This window comes from Saccopteryx bilineata, chromosome 1, assembly GCF_036850765.1.
Source record: "Saccopteryx bilineata isolate mSacBil1 chromosome 1, mSacBil1_pri_phased_curated, whole genome shotgun sequence".
Taxonomy (NCBI): Eukaryota; Metazoa; Chordata; class Mammalia; order Chiroptera; family Emballonuridae; genus Saccopteryx; species Saccopteryx bilineata.
The window spans coordinates 159,875,044-159,898,972 of NC_089490.1; the positions used below are offsets into that span (position 1 = coordinate 159,875,044).

The 23,929-nt window shown below is 42.4% G+C and overlaps 1 protein-coding gene and 1 pseudogene across 6 annotated transcripts in view; both read left to right on the top strand.

Annotated features, from left to right (window-relative positions):
* The window catches only part of EXTL3 (exostosin like glycosyltransferase 3), a 165,663-nt gene that overhangs the window by 128,328 nt on the left and 13,406 nt on the right, over nucleotides 1-23,929 (top strand). For all 6 annotated transcript variants that reach the window (XM_066278600.1, XM_066278601.1, XM_066278602.1 and 3 more), the window contains 2 exons: nucleotides 6,893-7,020; nucleotides 19,878-20,022. In XM_066278600.1, coding sequence (XP_066134697.1) covers nucleotides 6,893-7,020; nucleotides 19,878-20,022 — 273 coding nt within the window. The remainder of the gene's footprint in view (nucleotides 1-6,892; nucleotides 7,021-19,877; nucleotides 20,023-23,929) is intronic.
* On the top strand, nucleotides 16,817-16,990 carry LOC136321466 (U2 spliceosomal RNA; annotated as a pseudogene).

The window sequence follows — 23,929 nt, forward strand, 5'->3', positions numbered from 1 at the left end:
CTTCCTCTCTTTCTCTATCTCTGCCTTCTTCTCTTCCTCTCTCTCTCTCTCAAATCAATTGAAAAATAAAACAGTTTAAAAAAACCAAGTTGGCCCTGGCCCATTGTCTCAGTGGTAGAGCGTCAGCCTGGCGTGCAGGAGTCCCGGGTTTGATTCCCGGCCAGGGCACACAGGAGAAGCGCCCATCTGCTTCTCCACCCCTCCCCCTCTTTTTCCTCTCTGTCTCTCTCTTCCCCTCCCGCAGGCAAGGCTCCATTGGAGCAAAGTTTGCCTGGGTGCTGGGTATGGCTCTGTGGCCTCTGCCTCAGGTGCTAGAATGGCTCTGGTTGCAACAGAGCGACGCCCAGATGGGCAGAGCATCGCCAGGTGGATCCCGGTCGAGCGATGCGGGAGTCTGACTGCCTCCCCGTTTCCAACTTCAGAAAAATACCAAAAAACCCCCCAAACAAACAAAAAAAACAAGTTAAGTAAAAGACTTAACTTTTTAAAAAAGGAAAGTTACTAGAAATAGCAGAAATTCTAGATGTATGAAGGAATTGCTGAAGTCACATTGCATAAATTTATAATTGCAACAAATCAGTTCTTCAGGTAATGTTTCCCTCTCCTAGTTTTTATGTATTCTTTTTACTAATTCAAAGTTAGGAATCTGAGTCAGAATTTTATTGCTGTAGATCACTTAATACCTAAATTAGAACTTAGGTGTTAGGACTTCTGACCATAGTTCAGTGGATATTTTTCTTTTTTTACTAAATCTAAATTTTTTGGGAAGGCACAGAGTGTGTGCGTGTGTGTGTATGTGGTGTGTGTTTTTATATATGTATACATATGTATACAAATATACACATACTGACACACATAAATGTTTACAAATTAGGAAGAGGTTGTACTAATCTCATGTTATAACCACAATTTTTGAGCATTTTCTACATGTTGGGTAGGCACAGTGTCATGCTCTTTATATGAATTCTCTCATTTGATTGTAAACTTCTAACCTGTGTTATTTTACCTACAGTTTCATAGCGATCATTGGCAACTTTTGCTCATATAGGTTAAGCAGACTTATCTTATAACCTAAAACATACTTTGTTTTACTGCATTAGACCTAGAATTGTTTATTAAAAAAAAATTATTGATTCATTTCAGAGAGGGAGGAAAGGGGGAGGGGGAGAGAGAGAGAGAGAGAGAGAAACATCAATTTGTTGTTCCACTTATTTATGCATTCATTGGTTGATTCTTGTACATACCCTGACCAGGGACTGAACCCACAATTGTGGTGTATTGGGGTGATGCTCTAACCATCTAGCTGCCAGTCAAGGGCTAGATCCAAATTTAAACTAAGTTATAAATGGAATACCAGTTCACTGTGTTACCTTCTTTTTTTTAAAATTTATTCATTTTAGAGAGGAGAGGGAGAGACAGAGAGAGAGAAGGGGGAGGAGCTGGAAGCATCAACTCCCCTATGTGCCTTGACCAGGCAAGCCAGGGTTTCGAACCGGCAACCTCAGCATTTCCAGGTCGACGCTTTATCCCACTGCGCCACCACAGGTCAGGCCTGTGTTACCTTCTTATTTCTTTTCCTTCTGCCTTTGCATTTCCTTTTTGTCCCGACCACTTCATTGAATGAATGAGTCCCTGGAAAAATTAAGAAGTTTTAATGCTCACTTTTCAGTTGTCTTCTCTCTGTGGATCACCTCAAGTTCTGTTTCACATACCTCACAGTAGGTACATATGATGATGTGCTCCTGCCTACACCTCATTTTCTTGATTCTCCAGCTCCTTGGCAGGTTACTTCTTTAAGTCAGAGGGAAGGGTAAGATGGAAGATAAGAGCTAGTAGGCGTTCACCTTTATTGCCTGTGTGCTGGCTTGACATAAGGTTCGTTTGGAGAGGTGGACTCATTACCATTGTGTGTGTGTGTGTGTGTGTGTGTGTGTGTGTGTGCGCGCGCTGTTGAAGACTGGAGGCTGTTGGTTTTGGCTGGGTAAAGTTGACCTTAAAGAGAAAAAGGATGTTATAAGTGTATTTAAATTGCTTTATGTTTGGCAAGTATGTGTTTGTATGGTTTGTATTTTCCACATTTTCTAATTTTATTACTTCTGAGGTGTATTCTACACTGTGTTCTCTGTATTCCGTCTGCTTTATGACTAGGCTTAATTCACTTAATCTCTCATGTTCTGTTTTCTCTCATGTTCTGTTTTTCTTACACCTGCTATGACTAATCATGAGCTGCTTTCATAAAAGATTCTTTATTTAGGTAGTTCCTCCTTTGGAATCCAGATTCATTATTCTCCTTCATTTGAACAACTATCACTTTCTAAATTGTTGAAATGTTCCTTTGTTCCTTGGTAATAGCAGTAAGTACTTACATTTCCATTCTGTAGATATTAAGAGATATTTGCTAACCAACTGGGAATCAGATTTATCATGATAATTAATTTATGATGTGAATTGATACTTTGCTAATTAATGTGGATTTGCTGATTCTGCTTGGATTCAGAAGCCAAATGCCTTGTTAACATACTAGAGTTGTGGTTCATTTATTATTCATAAACTCCAGAATTCCTCAGGAACCAAGTTGAATATTAACTGAAGTTACTATTTTTTGATCATAGATACACTTATACATAGTTGCATATGGCAGGGTTCTTGGGCATGATTGTGGTACTGGTCCATTGTGATGAGAATGGAAGAGAGGCACCATGAGAAAGTCCAGGCTTTTATGAATGATGGTTAAACAGAAGAACTAGTGATGCATTATCAGGAAGCATTGTGTGTGAAACAAGGAAAATGAATGTTAGTGAGCATCATCCCTGACTTAATTATTGTAGGTTGATGGATTATTTTTTTTTGCAGTGGAAAACTAGATTAAATTTTAAGATGTGTTAGTATATTGAATGTTTATAGTTTTTATATGTAAACTTTTCAAGTCTTTATTTCATATTCTGAAAATAGAGTGAGTAGGGCTAAATTAGATACTGCTTCCTTTTCGTTCATCGGTCTGTTTGTCCGTCCATTCATCCATCCATCCACTTACTTAAACATTTGTTGAGTGTGAGTGTATGCCAGGCACTGTGCTCTATATGTTCTGGTCAGTGTTACACCAGTAGTTATATCAATAACTTGAAGGTAAGTCTTCATGTTCACAGGTTACTAAGGCGTAATCATAAGGCATGGAGAAATAGCCATTGTTAAGGGAGGAGTCGTCGTACTGTATTGGTTTAATTAGACACAAAAGAACATCAACAAACATGAGAATATTTCCTAAACATGACATACTACTCTGGTTGATGCAGTGCTGATCTGCAAATTCTCAAACACTTAGGCACCAATGCTGATTTGCATGTCTGCATTACAAATATTTGAGTCCTTTGTCCTGATTTTTGTGCCAGAATGGATAATGGTGGTTTGCTGATTCTTTTCTAGCCTTTAAGCACTATAATTTTGAAGTAAAACTGTTAGAAGAAGCCCCCTCCCCTTAATTTTAGTTCGTATTTGCAGAGTTTGTAAGACTAGACATCTGTTTTCAGTTTGGGGGAAACGGTGACTGTCCTTATATAATGAGCCACATTTGTTCTTGGAAGTTTGCTTTACTGTCTCCTGGTGGTTGACTATAAATTAGGGTGTCTCAGTAGTAGCACCAGTGACACTTTGGGCTGGGTAATTCTTTGTGGTGGGGGCTGTCCAGTGCTTATAGGATTTAGCAGCGTCCCTGGCCTCGACTCACTAAATATAAGTAGTTCACTTCCCCTTTGCAGCAGTTTTGATAACCAAAAATGTCCACAGATACTGTTACGTCTCCTGGGGAGGCAAAATCACTCGTAGTTGAGAACCGCTGCTCTGAATTCTTAGAGCAGACTTCCCTGACCACAGTTACTTGTGAGTTAACCACAAGCAAGCTGCCCAGTGCTTGACGTTGTGTTTCTGTGAATCCTTAAAGCTTTCTTTTTGTTCTGAAGGCTGCTACTTTACTTCCCTAATCTTGAAAATCTCCCTGTCATCCAGCCCAGAGGAGTCGTGTCAGGACAAGCCAAGGGAGTACGCACACTGTATTCCTGGAACCCACAGTAGCTGTTCTTAATGGACTTTAATAAGCTTGCTCAAATCTAGGCCAAAACCCACTTAGTATTAGACCTTTTGGTCTAAGTCTTCCAAAGGACAAGCAGTCCTCTTGATTTGATTTATGTTGTAAATTGGACAAAAAGTTTTGGATACATTCTGGGTATCACATCACCATTTTAGGTTTTCGTTGTTTATTGTTTTTAGGTTAAGAATTAGGTCGTTTATAGAATTGCCAGGTTTGGCTGGCAAACAGCTTCAGTTTTTGCATACAGCATGGTGCTGTGTTGATTTAGCAAGAGCTTGCTTACCTTGGCGTTCACACATCTAGTAAGTGGTGGTGAACTCAAGCTTTTCTGACTGACTCCAAAGTCAGGCTTTAAAAACCCTCCATCTCAGCGCCTCTCAAAGTTTAATGTGCATGAGAATCACCAGGGGATCTCATAAACTAGCTTCTGATGGGGTAGTGTTGGGGGTGGGCCTGCAGCTCTTCATTTTAACACAGTCCCAGGTTATGCCTGCTGATCTTTCAATCACTCTGAGTACTGAAGCTTGGTGCTGTGTTCCTGGGTTACTGATTTTGCTGGAGCTAATCCCCCTGGTGATTAACCCACAAAATTGGTAATCTACCGTAGAATAGTCAAAAATTGTCTTTTTCAGTTATTTTTTTCTTTATTTTAAACTATGTTTGTTTTCACTACTGGATTTTAAGCTGTATGTATTCACTGCTAGAGTTGAGGGGGAGTGTTGTTCCCCTGGACCTGCAGAGTGGCAGTTCTGTATTAAGTGAATGCTAGGCACGCTAGTAAAGTAAAATGATGATCCGAGGGTAGCTTGTTGGGGGCATCTGAGTGAACAACTACCGTAGTCCACTGATTCCAAGGTGGTCATTATTTACATTTTAACATTCTGAAATCGGTGCATCTGAAGATGGATGGCGTTTTACCATTGCCATGTTTGGTGTTTGGCTTCTGCTACTCTGGCCACCTTCGCACTGCCCGGAGAATGGAGCCCAGCAGCCACTGTGGTGTGTGCCTGGCTGCCTCCCCTCCTCCTTCCCCTGATCCAGGCCTCAGAGCCTTTGTTCTCCCTTGCTGTATCTGAGCCTGGGGGACCTTGGCTACAGGCTTAGGGATTCCTACACTGGTCAGACGGGCTGCAGGGCAAGATGGATTTCAGTGGCTGTTACTTAGCTCTGACATCTGTTGTATGTAGTAGCAAATATATTATAGATCCTTCCTTGTCTTGCCTTGGGTGGAATTCCTCTGGGGCTGAGGCAAAGTCTTGAAACGCTCTTTAATAAAGTCAACTTTGTAAGTGATAACTATTTTATGAGCTTTCTTATTTAGCAGAGTTTTTCTTTCTTGGTGCTACACAAATTAATAATGCATTTTGTTTAATGAGATTTATAAATATAGTATAAGATTAGCAGAAGACTGATGTGGAGTTTGAAGGTAGAAATTAGAGTTTAGCTCTGCCATTTGCTGGTTGGTTGTCCATGTATAAGGTGAGAGGTGGACCAGATGCTCTCTGAGGTCCTTCTGCCTCTTAACTAATTGGATTCTGAGTGTGCTAGAATGAATTAATTGAATTAATTGAAGTATGAGGACTCTTTTAATAACATAGAAGTGATTAATTTTGACAAGGGGTATGTAGGAGGTGGCAGGAAGCCATGAGCTTGGTCTCCAGGGAGAGAATAATTTTTGGTAGAAAAATAGGAGAAGGAATATTTAAGCTGAAGAAACAATATTTGTCAGGTCATAGAAGTGTATACTTTTGAAGTCATTCACGAACTTTTAGACCCCAAATAGAATTATGTTCATCATGCTAGGTAGAGGTTATCCTTAGTACAAGTAGAACATTCTGGCGAAAGTAAGTTGACCCATCCTGGCTTTCTATTGTAAAAAGGTCATTCCTCAAGATGTTCTCTTTGTTTCTGGTTTTTGTGCATAATATGATGGTGTCTCATTAGTTGGATTAATTAGATATAGATATCATAAAAATAAAATGAGCTATCAAAGTACTGAGAAGGGTCATCCTTGTTTATTTGAGTATTGAGGGCAAAGTGAGTAACAGATCTGCTACCTACATTAATAAATTGTGCTTATCTGAAATATGGCTTAAATATAATTTTTAAAAGTTATAATGTAGTTCTGTTTGGGCACTAATCTTTGTTTTATGAAGAAAATACTGCTTTGTACATATGGGTCACTTTGGATAGAGATTCTTTGACTTGAGAGTTGCTGTGGACACAGAAACAGCTTTACTGAATTTAGGTACATCTTAAAAGGAAAAGCTTTTGTGTATGTAGTCAGTGCTGCAGATAGAAAGTGCAAAGTAATTAACTTCAATAGAAGAGGCAATTCTTTTTATTTACTTATTTTTTAATACCAAAAAGAGGCTAGAAAATTGGTTAGAAATAATATAGACTCGAGATTTCTGAGTTTGGTTTTAAAGTTTCTGAGTGAACTGGGGGATTCCGGAGCAGGGAAGCACAGTCTCAGCTCTGCTCTGCCACCTGTGTTCTCGTGGGAAAGTCGTTTGAAATCGCTCTGCATTGTTTATTGCACTTATAAGACAGTGTTCAGCTTTAGCTTGTTTCATGGGAAAATTAGTTAGCAAATGAATAGGGCTTAACCTGTGAAACCCTCACTCACTTGCTGAATGGTAAGACACTATGTATTCCTGAAAGTCATGTGCTAGATTTTACATGTGGGAGGTAACCAGGCAAAATTTTTCTGTAAATTTAGCCACAGTCGCCTTTAAAAAGCAGTTTTGGTTTGTGTTCTGTCATGCAGCAATGACCGTTGATGTTTTTCCTTTTTTTTTTTAACAGGTCATCCGTACTGAGAAGAACAGTTTGAATAACCGATTCTTGCCCTGGAATGAAATTGAGACAGAGGCCATCCTGTCTATTGATGATGATGCTCACCTCCGCCATGACGAAATCATGTTTGGGTTTCGGTGAGGAGCTGACTTTCAATCAAAAAACACTTTGATTTGGGAAGACCAAGTCAAACCCAAATCACGCAGCCAAGTGAATTTCTCGGCTGATGTGACTGGCTGAGAAATCCTTGGAGGTAGTAAGGGCAGACAGGCTGGATGCAGGGCCTTAGGTGATGTCAGAGAACTCCCTTTCTCTTCAGCTCTAGGTTCTCTTTTCCTCTGTGTTGCCTTTGCTGTCGCATAAGCGCTTCCTCTGATGCCAGGGAGATGGACTTCCATGACTGGCCAGGCCAGGGTGACCTGCCTGCCCCTGGAGTAGATCACTCTCTAACCGAAAACCATGTGGATTGAGAATGGAGGCCAAGGGTGGTCCCTGAAGGAAATGTGAGGGTTCTGTGTTTAGAGGAAGGAGGTTAACTCCCAGGCAGGCAGAAACAACAGGTTACTGTGTATTGGGGTAATGGAACAGTGCCAGCACCCTGGGCCTGGGGGTTGGAGGAATGATGGAGTGGGGTTCAGAGATCCAGGAGGAAAAGGGGGAGGAAGAAGTGGTTATGATGAATGACATTTGCTGACCTGTACTGTGTGCCAGGGACTAGCCGAGCACTTTGGTGTATCTCACTCGTCTAAAACTTGGTGATGCAAGTGGTAGTCATTTCTGTCGTACCTCAGACTGAATTGAGATCCAAGAGAACAAAACTGTGCAGCCAGGAAGTGAGTGGCAGAGCTGGGATTCTAACGGGCTGGGTCTAACGGGCTGGTCAGACCCAGAGCTTCTAGTCAGCCACTGCACTATACCTATTTTATAAAATTTAGTAGTTCTTGCCTGGCCTGTGGTGGTGCAGTGGATAAAACGTCGACCTGGAAATGCTGAGGTCGCCAGTTCGAAACCCTGGGCTTGCCTGGTCAGGGCACATATGGGAGTTGATGCTTCCAGCTCCTTTCCCCTGTCTCTCTCTTCTCTCTCTCTCTCTCTCTCTCTCTCTCTCTCTCTCTCCCCCCCCTCTCTCTCCTCTCTAAAATGAATAAATAAAATAAAATAAAAAAATTTAAAATTTAGTAGTTCTCATTTGAGCTTAAATAAACCACTTGAAGAAACATTACAGAGAGTAAAGTAGGTCAGGGCTACTTAGTGTCTGTTGTGGACTGGTATGCTGGTCTATGGACAGTTGATTGCCTGTCCACAGTGAGTTAAGTTCTAAAATTGAGGGTAATCATTTAAAAACTTTAAAGCAATTTGACAGTTATCATGACATCCAAGAGTTTGATCATTTATCTTTCATTTCACTTTTGGGTAACGTTCCATATAATTCATACATTGTATAATTCACATATAAATATATCATTCAATGGTTTTTGGTACATTTAAAAAACTGTGCCACCATTACCACAATCTATTTTAGAAATCTTTATTACCACCAGAAGAAACCCTGTACCCATTAGCTCTTCCCTCCAACCCTTCTAAGCCGTAGGCAACCATTAATCTAGTGTGGACATTTCATGTAAATGGTACCATAACATATGTGCCCTGTTATAACTGGTTTCTTTCACTTACCATAGTGTTTTCAAGGTTCATTCCACATGTAGTAGTGTCAGTACTTATTTTTTATGGATATATACAGTTTAACCATTTATCCATCAATGGACATTTGTAGACAAGTCCTGACGGGGGTGAGAATGACGGAGACGCAAAGACCCGACTCCGGGGACCAGGTTCAGTGACGCAGATCCACTTTATCCAGGAAGTAAGCTAGCTTATATACATGGGTTCAGCCTATAGGGTGTTAGAGCATGTCCTTCATAGCCAATGGCTGAAAAGATCAGGGAGCTGCCTGGTTGGTGCTAAGTCACTTCCTTATAGTGGGCGAGCTCCCTTCCTAGGTATGCCCAGGAGGCTTCTGGGAGCTGGAGTATTCCCACAGCATTGCAACAGCCTCAGCTGCTAGGAATGCGCTCTGCGCTCCACCCACATCTCCCTCTTCTCTTTTAATTAAGGCCAATTGGACTTGATGAATGACAGCTTGCTGTTGTAGCTTCTGAATGCTACGCATTATGCAACGGAACACTAGTAGAACTATAATACCTATTATACTATATGCTAATAGATTAGCTGGATTAAACAATGAGGCAAGCTTCTGTAATGTTTGACTAGTTAGGATATAGAACAGAGGTCTTAAACAGGGGATTCCTCCTAGGGATCGGGATGTCATTTCCTTCCCATTGTGTTACAGAGACCTTCTAGGTGCTGTTAAACACAGTTCCATTTTGATTGTAAAAAATGGACGTAGGTCCATGCACGCCCCCTTTCTACAAAGGTCCCATCGTCCAAACACGGAATGGATGGCTTGCCGTGAGCTGCGTACTGCATATGGTTGCATTCGGTCTCTCAACTTCTGAAACTGGAGGGTTCGCAGGTGTTGGAGGTGTCGTTGGTGGGGTCATCTTGGGACACCGGGAGTGGCCGTACGTTCCTTCCTGGTATCCAAATTGGATGTGGGCTATTTTCTGGAAAAACACAGGCATAACCTCTCCCTTGTATTAGAAGGGGGTGCAGTCCCTGCCGCTGAGCTGTGGCTGGATCCTTCCAGCGTACTAACGGCAATGGGATCGGTTGGCTATGAAGGCCTCCCCAATGTTTATAAGCGGGAGTTACTCCTTCAGAATCAAAAGTTAAATAATTGGGAGTGAATACAGCACTGAGGAGCACTTCTCTGGGTGAGGCCCGGGGCATATCCCCCCTTTCTTTTTGAATTTGAAGCTTAATGTCTTTGTGTCGCTGTTCTACAACGGCTTGTCCTTGGGGATTATAAGGAATGCCAAGGCGGTGTTTGATTTGCCATTGGGAACAAAAAGCTTTAAATTGCCTGCTGGTATAACAGGGCCCATTGTCAGTTTTAATTTCCCAAGGTACACCAAGGCAATGCATGGCCTGTCGAAGTACATGAATTGCATGTGTAGTTTTTTTCTCCTGCTAGGGCCGTGGCTGAGATGGCTCTGGAGAAGGTATCTACTGCTACATGTACGTAGCAGAGTTTGCCAAATTGGGGGACATGAGTGACGTCTATTTGTCACACAGCATTAGGCTGTGAACCTCGAGGGTTGACACCCTGTGGTTGTAGGGGGCCTAAGGGTAGTAAGGGCCCGCACTGTTTACATATGCGAACAAGGTGTTTGCAGGTTGCGTGAGTGAGATGGGGAAAGAGAGATTTGAGAGAATGGGCAGACATATGAAACCAGGCATGAAGTTGTCTGGCTTGCTCTGTAGGGGCCAGTATAGTTAGTTAACAGTGTCTGCATTTCTAAATCATTGGCTAAGAGAAATTGAATATGGTCGAGAAGAATTGACAGAATAAGTACATCAGGCTCTTGGTCATACAAGGTGACACAAGCTCGCTGCAGCTTCCAGCCAAGAATGCAGATTGCAGTCTTGCTGGGGGTGACTAAAGGGGTTTGTTTTGAAACAGGACACCAGTAGGAGTGACTTTTGTGGCTAGGACAATAGCTCAGATTGGCTGATCAGGTTCTAATCTAGCTGTCGATACAGCCAATAGCAGTGTTGATATTTGCTATAACCTGTTTTGCTGCTGTAGTTAGCGGACACTGGTAGGCTCTATGTCGCCCTCAAGGAGGGAGAATAGGGGGTCTAATTTGGCTGTAGAAATAGATAGGTATCCATGTATCCAGTTTATTTGGCCACATAGCTCTTGTAATTCATGTAAAGAGCGTTGTTGAGGGATTGCAAGCATAGGGGAAATAGGGAGGTAGGGGCTCCTCTGAAAGAGGAGTAGCCTGTAGGACCTTAGGGACCGGCGGAGGGTCCCCAGCAGGAGCACCGGTCAAGCAGGCGTGTATTGCCAATAAGGCAGGAGTGAGGCTGAGAGGGAAGGCCCGTCCCTCATGTACCTCGGCCTAACACGTTGGAGAGCTCGGGCCTAATCAGGGTCCCAGTGCAGCGCGTCCTCAATCCAGGGATTGAGACCAGAGAGGATCTCCCAGTAAGTACAGAGATCCTATTCACAAACTTCAACTTGCCTACTCTGCAATAGGGCATGCAGGGCTCGAGCCTGCGGGGCTCGAGAGTGGGGGAGAAGGTTTCCCATTGCAGAGGGTCACTCACCCACTCACCCGTCCCTTGGATGCCGGTTAGGTCCCTGCCTGATGTTGGGCTTAAGTTGTGAACAAGTCTTGCTGGGGACTTGGACAACGGAGGTGAGGACTTCAGCCGAGGGTGAGGACAATGGAGACGCAAAGACCCAACTCTGGGGACCAGGTTCAGTGACGCAGATCCACTTTATTCAGGAAGTAAACTAGCTTATATACATGGGTTCAGCCTATAGGGTGTTAGAGCATGTCCTTCATAGCCAATGGCTGAAAAGATCAGGGAGCTGTGTGGTTGGTGCTAAGTCACTTCCTTATAGTGGGTGAGCTTCCTTCCTGGGTAGTATGCCCAGGAGGCTTCTGGGAGCTGGAATATTCTCACAGCATTGCATCAGCTGCAGCTGCTAGGAATGCACTCTGCACTCCACCCACAGACATTTGGGTCATTTCTACTTCTTGGCTATTGTAAAGCTGCTGTGACATTCATGTCCAAACTTTTGTGTGAGCACTTTCTTTCTCTTGGACATATACTTAGGAGTAGAATTGCTGGATCTCATGGTAACTCTTTGTTTAACATTCTGAGGAACTGCTAGACTGTTTTCTAAAGTAGCTGCACCATTTTATATTGCCATGAGTAGCATATAAGGGTTCTTTACATTCTTATCAACACCTGTTTTCTATTTTTTATTTATAGTGTGAAGTGTATTTCAGTATAGTTTAGATTTGCATTCCCTAGTAAATAATGATGTTGAGCAGTTTTTAATGTGCTTAGTGACCATTTGTATATCTTCTTTGGAGAAATATCTATTCAGCTCCTTTTTGCCTATTGTTATTTGGCTTGTCTTTTTATTATTGAGTTGTAAGAGCTCTTTATATATTCTAGATATAAGTTCCTTATCCAAGGTGAGATTTATAAATATTTTTTGAGAGTTATCTTTTACTTTCTCTTTTTTTTTTCTTCTTTTTTTTTTTTTTTTTTTTATGAAGCTGGAAATGGGGAGAGACAGTCAGACAGACTCCCGCATGCGCCCGACCTGGATCCACCCGGCACGCCCACCAGGGGTGACGCTCTGCTCACCAGGGGGCGATGCTCTGACCCTCCGGGGCGTCGCTCTGCCGCGACCAGAGCCACTCTAGCGCCTGGGGTAGAGGCCAAGGAGCCATCCCCAGCGCCCCGGCCATCTTTGCTCCAATGGAGCCTTGGCTGCAGGAGGGGAAGAGAGAGACAGAGAGGAAGGAGAGGGGGAGGGGTGGAGAAGCAAATGGGCGCTTCTCCCGTGTGCCCTGGCCGGGAATCGAACCCGGGTCCCCCGCACGCCAGGCGGACTCTCTACTGCTGAGCCAACCGGCCAGGGCCCTCTTTTACTTTCTTGATGGCACTAAAGTTTCACTTTGATGAAGTCCAATTTATTTGTTTTCTTTGGTTGCTCATGCTTTTAGTATCATATTTAAGAAACCATACAAGTGAACCAAGTATGGGCCTTGGCTCACTTCAGCTCATGTACTTTACAAAAGTGTTAATCCCCAATTATTTTATTTCAGCTGAATAGGAATGAAACAGACCTAGGCTGAAAAGGGAAGGGCAGGTATAACAATTCCTCCCTCTGGGGAAAGGTAGTATGGGCCTTGGCTCACTTCAGCTCATGTATTTTACAAAAGTGTTCATCCACAGTGGATTGAGGGAAAATGACTTCTGCACAGAGAGTTTGAGAAGCGCTGGAGGAGATTTCCTTGAAGATCTCATTCAGATTACATGTGGATCCAGGAGGGGATTCTTCTTTGTGAAGGTTTTTACACTCAACCTGACCTGACTCACTCTGAGGCTTCCTCTGGTTCAAGTGGATAAGAGCAGATGCTCAGATGAAAGGAGCAGCAGTGTTATTGCTGTATTTGTCTCAAGTCCATCAGTAAACAATTATTTGGCATATTTCTGAGAAATTAGAACATCTGTTGTATCTGTTATCTCCCCCACCCAACTCTCATATTTCCTTTGACTTACTCTTACAGTGTTATTGAGGCAAGAGTCTGTTGTTAGCTGTGATAAAAATTCCACTGAACTGGAAGTGTGTTTTCTTTGTACCTTGATAATAAATAGCCAGCCATGTGATGATTTCAGAAATGGTCTTGCCATCACAATTCACAGTTGTCATTGTTGATGGTGATAGTAAGGGAGGGGGAGGCAGAGTATTTCTCATAAAGCATGATGCATTGTAGAGCATGCTGAAGGACTGGGAACTGTGACAGTGTCCTGGGATGTTAGCAAGAGAATGCCAGTCACCTTCAGATGACAAGAATGATTTAGATAAGAGGTCTTGCTTTAATGAGTTTGGAGCTTATTAAGATAGCTGACAATATCAGCTATTTTCTGTGGCTCTTGGTGGAGGGGTACCTTTGACATTTTCCATTTGTCAACAGATTTCCAAGTGGTGAGAAATTATTGAGAAGCCTTTTATGTCTCTTAACAATCATTGGAAATTTGTATATTTGAGGTTTAGCCCCTGGTTATGGAACTGGCAGATTTTCTTTGGCTGTGCATTCTAACCTTTTATCACCCTGACTCTTCTCATTTGTTTGGGCATTCTTTGTTCTAAAAGCTGTCTTTTATTAATATCCCTAATTATTTTATTTCATCTGAATAGGAATGAAACAGACCTAGATTGAAAAGGGAAGGGCAAGTATAACAATTCCTCTCTCTGGGGAAAGGTAGTATGGGCCTTGGCTCACTTCAGCTCATGTAGCAAAGAAAGAGGCAACTATGTTCTTAAGGACCAGATAAAACAAAGGAGACCCAAGAGAATTGAAAACATATGTCCATACAAAAAACAGTACATGAGTGTTCATACTAGCATTATTTATAATAACCAATAAGTATAAATAATACAAAAAGAGAAATATTATATGATTTTACTTACATGAGACATGTAGAGGAGTCAGACTCAGAGACAGAAAGGAGAATGCTTGCCAGGGGCTGGAGGAAGACAGGAGTGGGGAATGAGTATTTAATGGGAACAGAGTTTCAGTTGGGAGGAAGACAAGTTCTAGAGCTGGGTGAGTGGGGATAGTTGTACAGCAGTGTGAAGGTACTTATGCCACTCCAACTGTATACTGTACTTAAAATGATAAGTTTTATCTGTATGTCACATATATTTTTGCCACACACAAAATATGTTGTCAAAAAAACAAAAGCAAATATGTAAACAACTGAAATATTCATCAACAGATGACTGGATAACCAAAATGTAATATATCCATACAGTGGAGTTTTATTTGGCAATGGGCGAACCTTGAAATGGGCTAAGTGAAAGAAGTCAGTCATGAAAGGCCACATGGTATATGATTTCATTTATATGAAATGTTTATAATAGGAAAATCCATGGAGACAGAAGATAAGTTAGTGGTTGCCATGAACTGGGGAGATTGGGAGTGACTACTAATGGTTATAAGCTTTCTTTTTGGAGTGAAAAATATTCTGAAATTAGATTGTGGTGATGGTTGCACAGTTCTGTGAGTATACTAAAACCCAGTGAGTTGTACATTTTTAAATCAGTGAATGTTAGCGTGCGGAGGACCCGGGTTCGATTCCCGGCCAGGGCACACAGGAGAAGCGCCCATTTGCTTCTCCACCCCTCCGCCGCGCTTTTCTCTCTGTCTCTCTCTTCCCCTCCCGCAGCCAAGGCTCCGTTGGAGCAAAGATGGCCCGGGCGCTGGGGATGGCTCTGTGGCCTCTGCCTCGGCACTAGAGTGGCTCTGGTTGCAACATGGCGACGCCCAGGATGGGCAGAGCATCGCCTCATGGTGGGCGTGCCGGGTGGATCCCAGTCGGGCACATGCGGGAGTCTGTCTGACTGTCTCTCCCTGTTTCCAGCTTCAGAAAAATGAAAAAAAAAAAAAAAAATCAGTGAATGTTATGGTATGTGGTTTATAGCTCAACAAATTTTATTTAAAAAAAAAGGAGATAGTGTAAGTAAGCTTAAGAGATGGAAACTCAGCAAACTCATTAGTCAAAAGAGCCAAATATCAATAGTACAACGATTGAAATTTCTTTTGAGAGCCAGATTTTGTAAACTTAAACTATATAGGTAGGTACATTGTTATTACCTTAATTAGGGTACGCCTAAGCTGGCCTTTGCTAAACACTCAAGGGGCCGAAGAGTTGCATGTGGCCTGCATTTCAAATCATTTGGTTATTAATGGACCAGAGGGAAAAACTTGGAAGTATGACCAACAAGGATAGGAATGTCTTTTTGTATGAAAAAGTCTGTATTCTTTAGTGTCCTGTAATAATATCTTAAATATTTAGTGATCTTTATTCCCAACCATTCTGCCTAAGTTTTGAAAATCAGAGAATCAGTTTTAAATTAAACATTAATAGTAACATGACCTTTGGTTGCATTCAGTTAACTCATTAAAAAATAGTTTTGAATCACACAGACCTGAACAAAAATATTTAGTATTTGGGTTGTCAGTGAACATATTATTTACTTAACTGTCTATACTAATATAGAACTGATGTGTTACATAATGTGCCAAAGTTCATATCATGAAAAGACTGATGCACTTATTTCTTCCCTCCCTCCCTCCCTCTCTCCCTCTCTCCCTCTCTCCCTTCCCTTCCTTCCCTTCCTTCCCTCCCTTCCCTTCCCTCCCTTCCCTTCCCTCCCTTCCCTCCCTTCCCTCCCTTCCCTTCCCTTCCCTTCCCTTCCCTTCCCTTCCCTTCCCTTCCCTTCCCTTCCCTTCCCTTCCCTTCCCTTCCCTTCCCTTCCCTCTCTTTCCTTCCTTCCTTCCTTCCTTCCTTCCTTCCTTCCTTCCTTCCTTCCTTCCCTCCCTCCCTCCCTCCCTCCCTCCCTCCCTCCCTCCCTCCCTCCCTCCCTCCCTTTGTGGGAGAGAGAGAGGCGGGGGCAGAATGACAGGGACAGATATGAGAGCCATCTACTCATCATTGAGATACCTTAGTTGTCCATTGATTGCTTCTCATATGTGCCTTGATGCGGGGAGGTGGGGGGAAGAGCTGCAGCTGAGCTGGTGACCCCTTGCTCAAGCCAGTGACCTTGGGATTCAAGCCTGTGATCATGAGGTCATGTCTATGATTTCTTTTTCTTTTTTTTTCATTTCATTTTCTTCTACAAAGACTGAGAGAATCAGAGAGAGGGATAGATAGGGACAGACTGATAGGAACGGAGAGAGATGAGAAGCATCAGTCATTAGTTTTTCGTTGTGACACCTTAGTTCATTGATTGCTTTCTCATATGTGCCTTGACCGTGGGCCTTCAGCAGACTGAGTAACCCTTTGCTCAAGCCAGCGACCTTGGGTCCAAGCTGGTGAGCTTTGCTCAAACCAGATGAGCCTGCACTCAAGCTGGTGACCTTGGGGTCTTGAGCCTGGGTCCTCGGCATCCCAGTCCGATGCTCTATCTGCTGCGCCACTGCCTGGTCAGGCCATGTCTATGATTTCACACTTAAGCTGGTGAGCCCGTGCTCAAGCTGGTGAGCCTGTGCTCAACTGGATGAGCCCATGCTCAAGCCGGCAACCTCAGGGTTTTGAAACTGGTTTTGTAGCATCTCAGGCCGACACTGGATCCACTGTGTCACCGCCTGGTCAGGCAATGTACTTATTTCAAAGGTGGTTGGTAGTATTTAAATTTGAAATGTTAATAGAAGGATTAGTCATGATTCAGATTCTTCATCTAGATTTCATTTATTTTAAAATTTCTCTTTAATCGCTTCTCGGCCTTTTGGCTAAGATCAAGTGTAGTAAAATTTCTCTTTAGTTTAGTGAAATTATGTTTATACCCAGTGCATTTTCTTGGTTTTTAGTTTGAACTACGGCCCTGGTCGGCAAACTGTGGCTCGCGAGCCACATGCGGCTCTTTGGCCCCTTGAGTGTGGTTCTTCCACAAAACATCACGTGTGGGCACTACCTCAATAAGGAATGTACCTACTTATATAGTTTAAGTTTAAAAAACTTGACTCTCAAGAGAAATTTCAATCGTTGTACTGTTGATATTTGGCTCTGTTGACTAATGAGTTTGCTGACCACTGAACTATGGAATCACATTGAAAATTTTTTCCTAACACACTGTATAGTTAGTTATTATTTTAATACACTTAGAGAATAATTCATTAAAGGGGGGATATACCGAAGCATGATCTATAATACTGCATGTAGATTAAAAATACTGAGTGCAGCATAAATTTGAATATAATGTTACGGAACTGATTATGTGTGGCACTTTTAAATGTAAATTGGTGCCCTGACTGGTTAGCTCAGTGGTAGAGCATTGTTCTGGCGTATGGATGGCCCAGGTTTGATTCCCAGTCAGGGAACACAGGAGAAGTGACCATCTGCTTCTTCATTCTTCCCCCAACCCCTTCTCTCTCTCTCTCTTCCTTTTCCTTCCGCAACCATGGCTTGATTGGTTTGAGTGCATTGGCCCAGGTGCAGAGAATGGCTCATGGAACTTCTGCCTCAAGTGCTAAAAATAGCTTGGTTGTGAGCATGGCCCCAGATGGTCAGAGCATTGGCGCCAGACAGAGGTTGCTGGGTGGATTCCAGTTGGGGCGCATGTGGGAGTCTATCTCTCTTATCTCCCCTCTCAACTTGGAAAAGAAGAAAAAAATAAATGTAACTTGGTAGCAATATACATAATTTAAATGCTTGACTTTTTGAAAAAGTATTTTATTTATTGATTTTACAGAGAGAGGAGGGATAGGGAGTGAAAAGTATCAACTCATATTTGCCTCACTTTAGTTCATTGGTTGTTCATTGTAAGTACCTTGACTGGGCAAGCCCAGGTTTTTGAACCAGTGACCTTAGCGTTCTAGGTCAATGCTTTATCCACTGCACCACCACAGACCAGGCTTATATTAGATGCTTGACTTTCAAATATCCATTTAGACCATATTATCTAGAACCCTGTTGCGTCGTCCCAGGAATTTATTTAAGCCTTTTAGTTGAGTTTATTGCATGTCAGTGCTTGCATATTGTTGTTTTCTTTTTAATAGAAAATTCACACCTGGTCAGACATATCATGGTTGACAGCCTTTAACAAATTAAGCATGTTACCTTTGATTTTGCTTTATTAGGATTGTCAAAAAAAACAAACAAACCCCAAAACAAAGAAGAACCTTCTACATTATATTGACATAAATCAGTGAAATCAGATGACTGACACATTCATTTTTCTATTCTTCTAATCTAATGATACTTCAGGACTAGTAGGAGCAATAGGCATTTGAAGAGATCAGAATCTTTAGGAGTATTGATATAACATTTGGTGATGCCAGTGGTACTTGCTAGCAGTACTTAAGTCCTGGATATGTCAAATTATATTACATAGCTGCTTATGGCTTTTTTTTTTTTTAATGAAAGGAGGAGAGATAGACTCCCACATGTACTCCAACCGGACTCTACCTAGCAACCCCCATCTGGGGCTGATGCTCGAATCAACTGAGCTATCCTCAGCGCCCAGGACTGATGCTCGAACCAGTTGAGCCACTGGCTGCAAGCGGGGAAGAGAGAGAAAAGGGGGAAAGGGAGGGAAAAAGAAGCAGATGGTCGCTGCTCATGTGTGCTCTGACCGGGGATCGAATCCAGGGCATCCATGTGCCAGGTTGACGCTTTAATCCATGGAGCAAACCACCCAGGGCTTACTTATGGCTTTTTAGGTTAGTAACTTGGAGTCAGTTTTAGGAGATAAATCAGGATAGAAGTAGGGATTTGGGTAGGAGGTGGCAGAAAGCCCATCTAGAAGACTTGTGATAGAGGTGTAGTATCTCTTTTATGGGACTAGATTAGTTGCTTTTGAACTTAACAGGAGAGGAATTCACCTGAAGTGAAATTGTGTGTGTTTTAGGAATTGAAGTTCCATGTAAGTGATGAGGGAGTTCCTCAGGCAGTTTATCTGCCCGTTTGGGATTAAGGTGGGGTAGGAGGTGATGGTCTATTGTTTACGGGAGGCTGAAACACTCTGCGGGGCTGCAGGGTTCTGTGGAGCAGAAGTGCTTTCAGCTTTGCAGTTTTAGCCTGGGAAACTGGGGAACTGATTTTGTTTATTCTAGCTAACCTATAAATTTGGGGATGATATAAAAGTTTGTCCTGGAAACATACTGAATTTTTCATTTATTTCTTGCACATACGAAGTCTTTCACTTACATGGTCCTGGAGACCACTTCTTTTATGATGCAGGTCTCTTCCTTAGCTCTGCTCAGGTCAGGAATGACGACTGTTGGACCTTACTCCAGGCAGCAGTCTCCTGTGGTCAGACTGGTGGTCTCTAAGCTTCTTTCACGGTGTACCCTCTCAGTAAAAGGAGAGTATGCAGTATATATTTGTTATGAACAGTCCTAGTGTGCTAATATAGCATTCTCATTAATAACAAAACCTGTTTCTAGAAATTAAGACTAAAAATAAACAAGTAGAAATTGATCTCTTCTTCCTGCTTCTTAGCAGATTGCTGCACACTCCCCACTCTGGAGACCTCTGACTTGATTTCCATGCTGTCCAGCTTGTTCTTTCTGTAAGGGCGGAGAGGTGCTGGCTGCCAGGGTTAGAAGAGCAGTAGTAATAGCAGGTGCTTGTTAAGGAAGCTACATGAGACACTTTGTTTTTATCCTGTTTGGCCTGTAACTGATCTTATAATTGAAAAAGAAAAAGAAAAAGGAATAAAGAAGTAACAGCCTAAGCATGAGAGCCTGCAAGATATAGGCAGTAATTTTAAACATTTCTGATAAACTCAGAGCTTTGTACTTAGTGTGTGCGTATACTTGTGTTTTCTGAGGGTGTGGAGAGAAGCACGAGACCGCATTGTGGGTTTCCCTGGCCGTTACCACGCGTGGGACATCCCTCATCAGTCCTGGCTCTACAACTCCAACTACTCCTGTGAGCTGTCCATGGTGCTGACAGGTGCTGCCTTCTTTCACAAGGTAAGGAAAAGCTTGGTGTGAGAATGGCACGAGCATGGAAATGTTGAGCCTATGTGGTAGTGAAATGCTGCCCTGACGTCAGCTCTTCTAGTCTTTTTATATGTTCCTTCCGCACTACAAGTAAGGTGTGTCTGTTTCTAAAGACAGGGCTTAGAGCAACTCTGGAATAAAATGTCAGAATGAGAAGGCTGCTTATACAATTACACATAGGCCATTAGGGAAATAAGGTCCTTCTGGGCCTTACAGCTCTCTATAAAATTGAGAGGATTGTGCTAAACTGCCACCCAGTGTCAAGACTGCCATTTCAGATGCGGCCTGGCCACCAGGGGGCTGCGCCTGGCACTCTGACTCAGGCTAACCACCACTATCCCAGGTTGCACCACAAGCTGGTGTCTACTGTGGTTCTGTATGTTTGAGTCCTTAGCACTTGTAACTTTCACTGTGCCTCACACACTGGTTTTCAGTGAATATCCAAAATGCACACCCCTCCAGTAGCTACTCCTCTTCTGTACTGTTATCGCTAAAATGTTTTTGGTCTTGGTTTTTTGGGTTTTTTTGCTCCTGACTCATCTCTTTATTTCTTATCTGTTCTGTAAAGTAGCCACTGTCCACATGTGGCTGCTGAGCACTGGAAATGTGTCTGGTCAGTGTTGGATGTGCTATGAGTGTAAAGTACACACCGGATTTTGAGAACTCAGCATGAGAGAAAGAAGGCAGACCATCTCAGTAATGTCCTATATTGATTGTATGCTAAAATGCAGTTATTTTGGATTTACTGGGTGAAGTAAAATATATTACTGATTTACTGTTTCTTTTTGCTGTTAAATATGTGAGCCCTGGAAAATTTAACATGCCATATGTGACTCACATGATATTTCTGTTGACTAATGCTGCTTTGTACCTTCCCTCCCAATCCCCTCCTTGTGGCTCTGAGGGGTCCCTCTGCTGAGATAACCGGGTCATCTGTCCCCTCTGCCCCCCATCTTTGCCCCCTCGACCGCCTCCTCGTCTCCTTGGCCTGATTGGGACCTGACCATTCTCTGAGGACAGTGTGTCTCCTTCGGCTAGTTCCTGCATTTCTCCCAGGAACAGAGATCGAGGCTGCTAATCTCCCCAGATTGGTACTGTGCAGCAGGAAAGGCACAGAGAACTATTTTCACTGCCTACCAATGACACTTCTAGACACTTCTCAACTGTCATATAACATCCCATTTGAGGCGTATGGCGTCTGTCTTATTGCTGCCATCTGCCATCTCGTAGTCATTCCCTCACAGTCATCAAGAATGTTGGCACCTGGCCCATCATCCTCATTCCCACTCCATGCTGTCTGCCATTCTGGGTGACCTCATTGCCTTTATGGGAGACCCGCCCACTACACTTTCCTCCCCATAAATGTTGAAATGTCTCAGTGTTCTCATTCAGCTAGTGCTCTTCTTACTCTGTGTTTTCCTTAGACATTCTTGTATACCTTCAAGGTCTTGTGACTTTTCTTAGCACCTATAAGCTGATGATTTTTATATTCTAGCCTGGGCCCTTCCTTGAGATCCAAACTCGTATATTTAATTGTTTTTAGAACACCTACTGTATGTCCCTTTGGTACTTCACATTAAATTTTTCCCCAAAAAGCTCATCATCTCACACCTCCCCACTTGAATTCCCTCAGATCTTTTGTCCCTCATGTATTTCATATCTCAGATGGTGGCATCCTGCAAGTCATCTCAAATAGAACCTTGGGAGTAATCTTACTAGGGACATTTGAACCAGCCTAAACAGTCATTACACTTTCAGCTTTTTTTTTTCTTTTTAAAATGTAATGTGTGAAGCTGATACGCTCATTTCATTTTTTAACCTTGCCCTCATGTTTATTTTCTAAACTTGGATGGGCCTTTGTGGGGTTGGGGATTGCAAGTAAGATTAGAGAATATTTGGCTGCAAAAACCAAACCAGGCTGGGAGTCATTTATTTTCACACTGGTCGTCTAAGAAAGAGCCACCAATTTTAGCAGTGTCTACTCATATTTTGAGGATTTGTCTTCTGAAAAGTCTACCTTCTCAAATTATCTGTGATTTCTCTTTAAAAGTTATAATAGTCAGGCCCTGGCCGGTTGGCTCAGCGGTAGAGCGTCGGCCTGGCATGCGGGGGACCCGGGTTCGATTCCCGGCCAGGGCACATAGGAGAAGCGCCCATTTGCTTCTCCACCCCCCCCCCCTTCCTCTCTGTCTCTCTCTTCCCCTCCTGCAGCCAAGGCTCCATTGGAGCAAAGATGGCCCGGGCACTGGGGATGGGTCCTTGGCCTCTGCCCCAGGCGCTAGAGTGGCTCTGGTCGCGGCAGAGCGACGCCCCGAAGGGGCAGAGCGTCGCCCCTGGTGGGTGTGCCAGGTGGATCCCGGTTGGGTGCATATGGGAGTCTGTCTGACTGTCTCTCCCCGTTTCCAGCTTCAGAAAAAAAAAAAAAGTTATAATATATCTCTTTACTTTCAAGTATTTACTTATTAAGTAAAGTAATAAATAATTTACTTAATAAGACATAGGTTTATTTTTCTGTTTGAAAATCTAGAGCAGAGGTTACAAACTAGCAGCCCCCAGCCTTCTATAGCTTCAAGAAATGTTTATTTAGCCCCCCAGCGCTGTCTCATATACTGCCAAGTTTTAAAACCCAGAGGATTTTACAAAAAGATCTGGACCTTAATGAAAATGGAGATTGGTTCGTACTGGGGCCCTGTTTCTGCCCAGCGCTAGCGGCCTGCGGCCCCACAGCCCCTGCTCCCTGTCCCCGGGCCCCTGTGCGAGTTTGTCTGGGCCACGCCTCTGTATGTTTCTTACACCATTTTTTTCAAGTGTCATTTATTTGTTTGTACCTTACTTGTTTGACCTTTGAAAGCAATTAAGTTGGTTATTCCCTAATCTGGAATAGTTTTTTTTTTCTTCAATTGCACAGTTGACATTCAATATTATATTAGTTTCAGGTGTACAACATCATAGAGATTTATATAATTTACAAAGTGGTCACCCCCATAAGGCTAGTACCCACATGACAACATTCATAGTTGTTACAGTATTACTGACTATATTCCCTTACTGTACTTTACATCTTCATGACTGTTTTGTAACTTCTTAATTCCTTCACCTTTGCACCCAGCCCCAGCACCTCCCCCAGTCTGGCAGACATCAAAATGTTCTCAGTTTTGTTTGTTCGTTTGTTTTGTGTTTTAGAGGCCACATGTAAATGAAATCATGAGGTGTATGTCTGTCTCTATTAGACTTATTTTGCTTAGCATAATACCCTCCAGTGGAGCAATCAAGTGTTTTTACTGTAAGTGCCTATCATTAAAGAAATTTGAACTTGTACCTCACAAATATGTATATTTTCTTATGAGTTATATTTATATATGTGTACTATCGTACTTATTGACATTTTTGTAAGGTAGATATAAAGATGAAATAAAGTTTCAAAGTATTCTCACTAAATTATTAAATTGTAGTAAAAGCAATGTGATTGAATATGCCTTATTGTTTTTGAAAAGCTTGCCTATCTGTGTTATATCGCAAGTATAAGGGGTCTATTTTTAAATTAAGCATATTTTTGGTACTTGGTTTTAATCACTGTCCCTGGGAGACATATGTTACTGCTGGGCTTACTAAGTCATGTTACTCATCTACCAAGTTGGTAGCATTTTGCTGAAATTGACTAGAATTTCCATCTTCAGTGATGCCATTCAGTTTTTCTTAGCAAACTAATGAGAAGATGTTAACATTTTAATATTTTAGAATAGGTTCTAGCTTCATTGAAACTTTTAATTTAGGAGATTTTAAAACATTACAGGAGGTTTTTCTATGTTTTTAAAATGTATAGATATGAAAGTTTTTGTAACTTTTCATAAATTATTTTTGGCATCAAAATGAAATA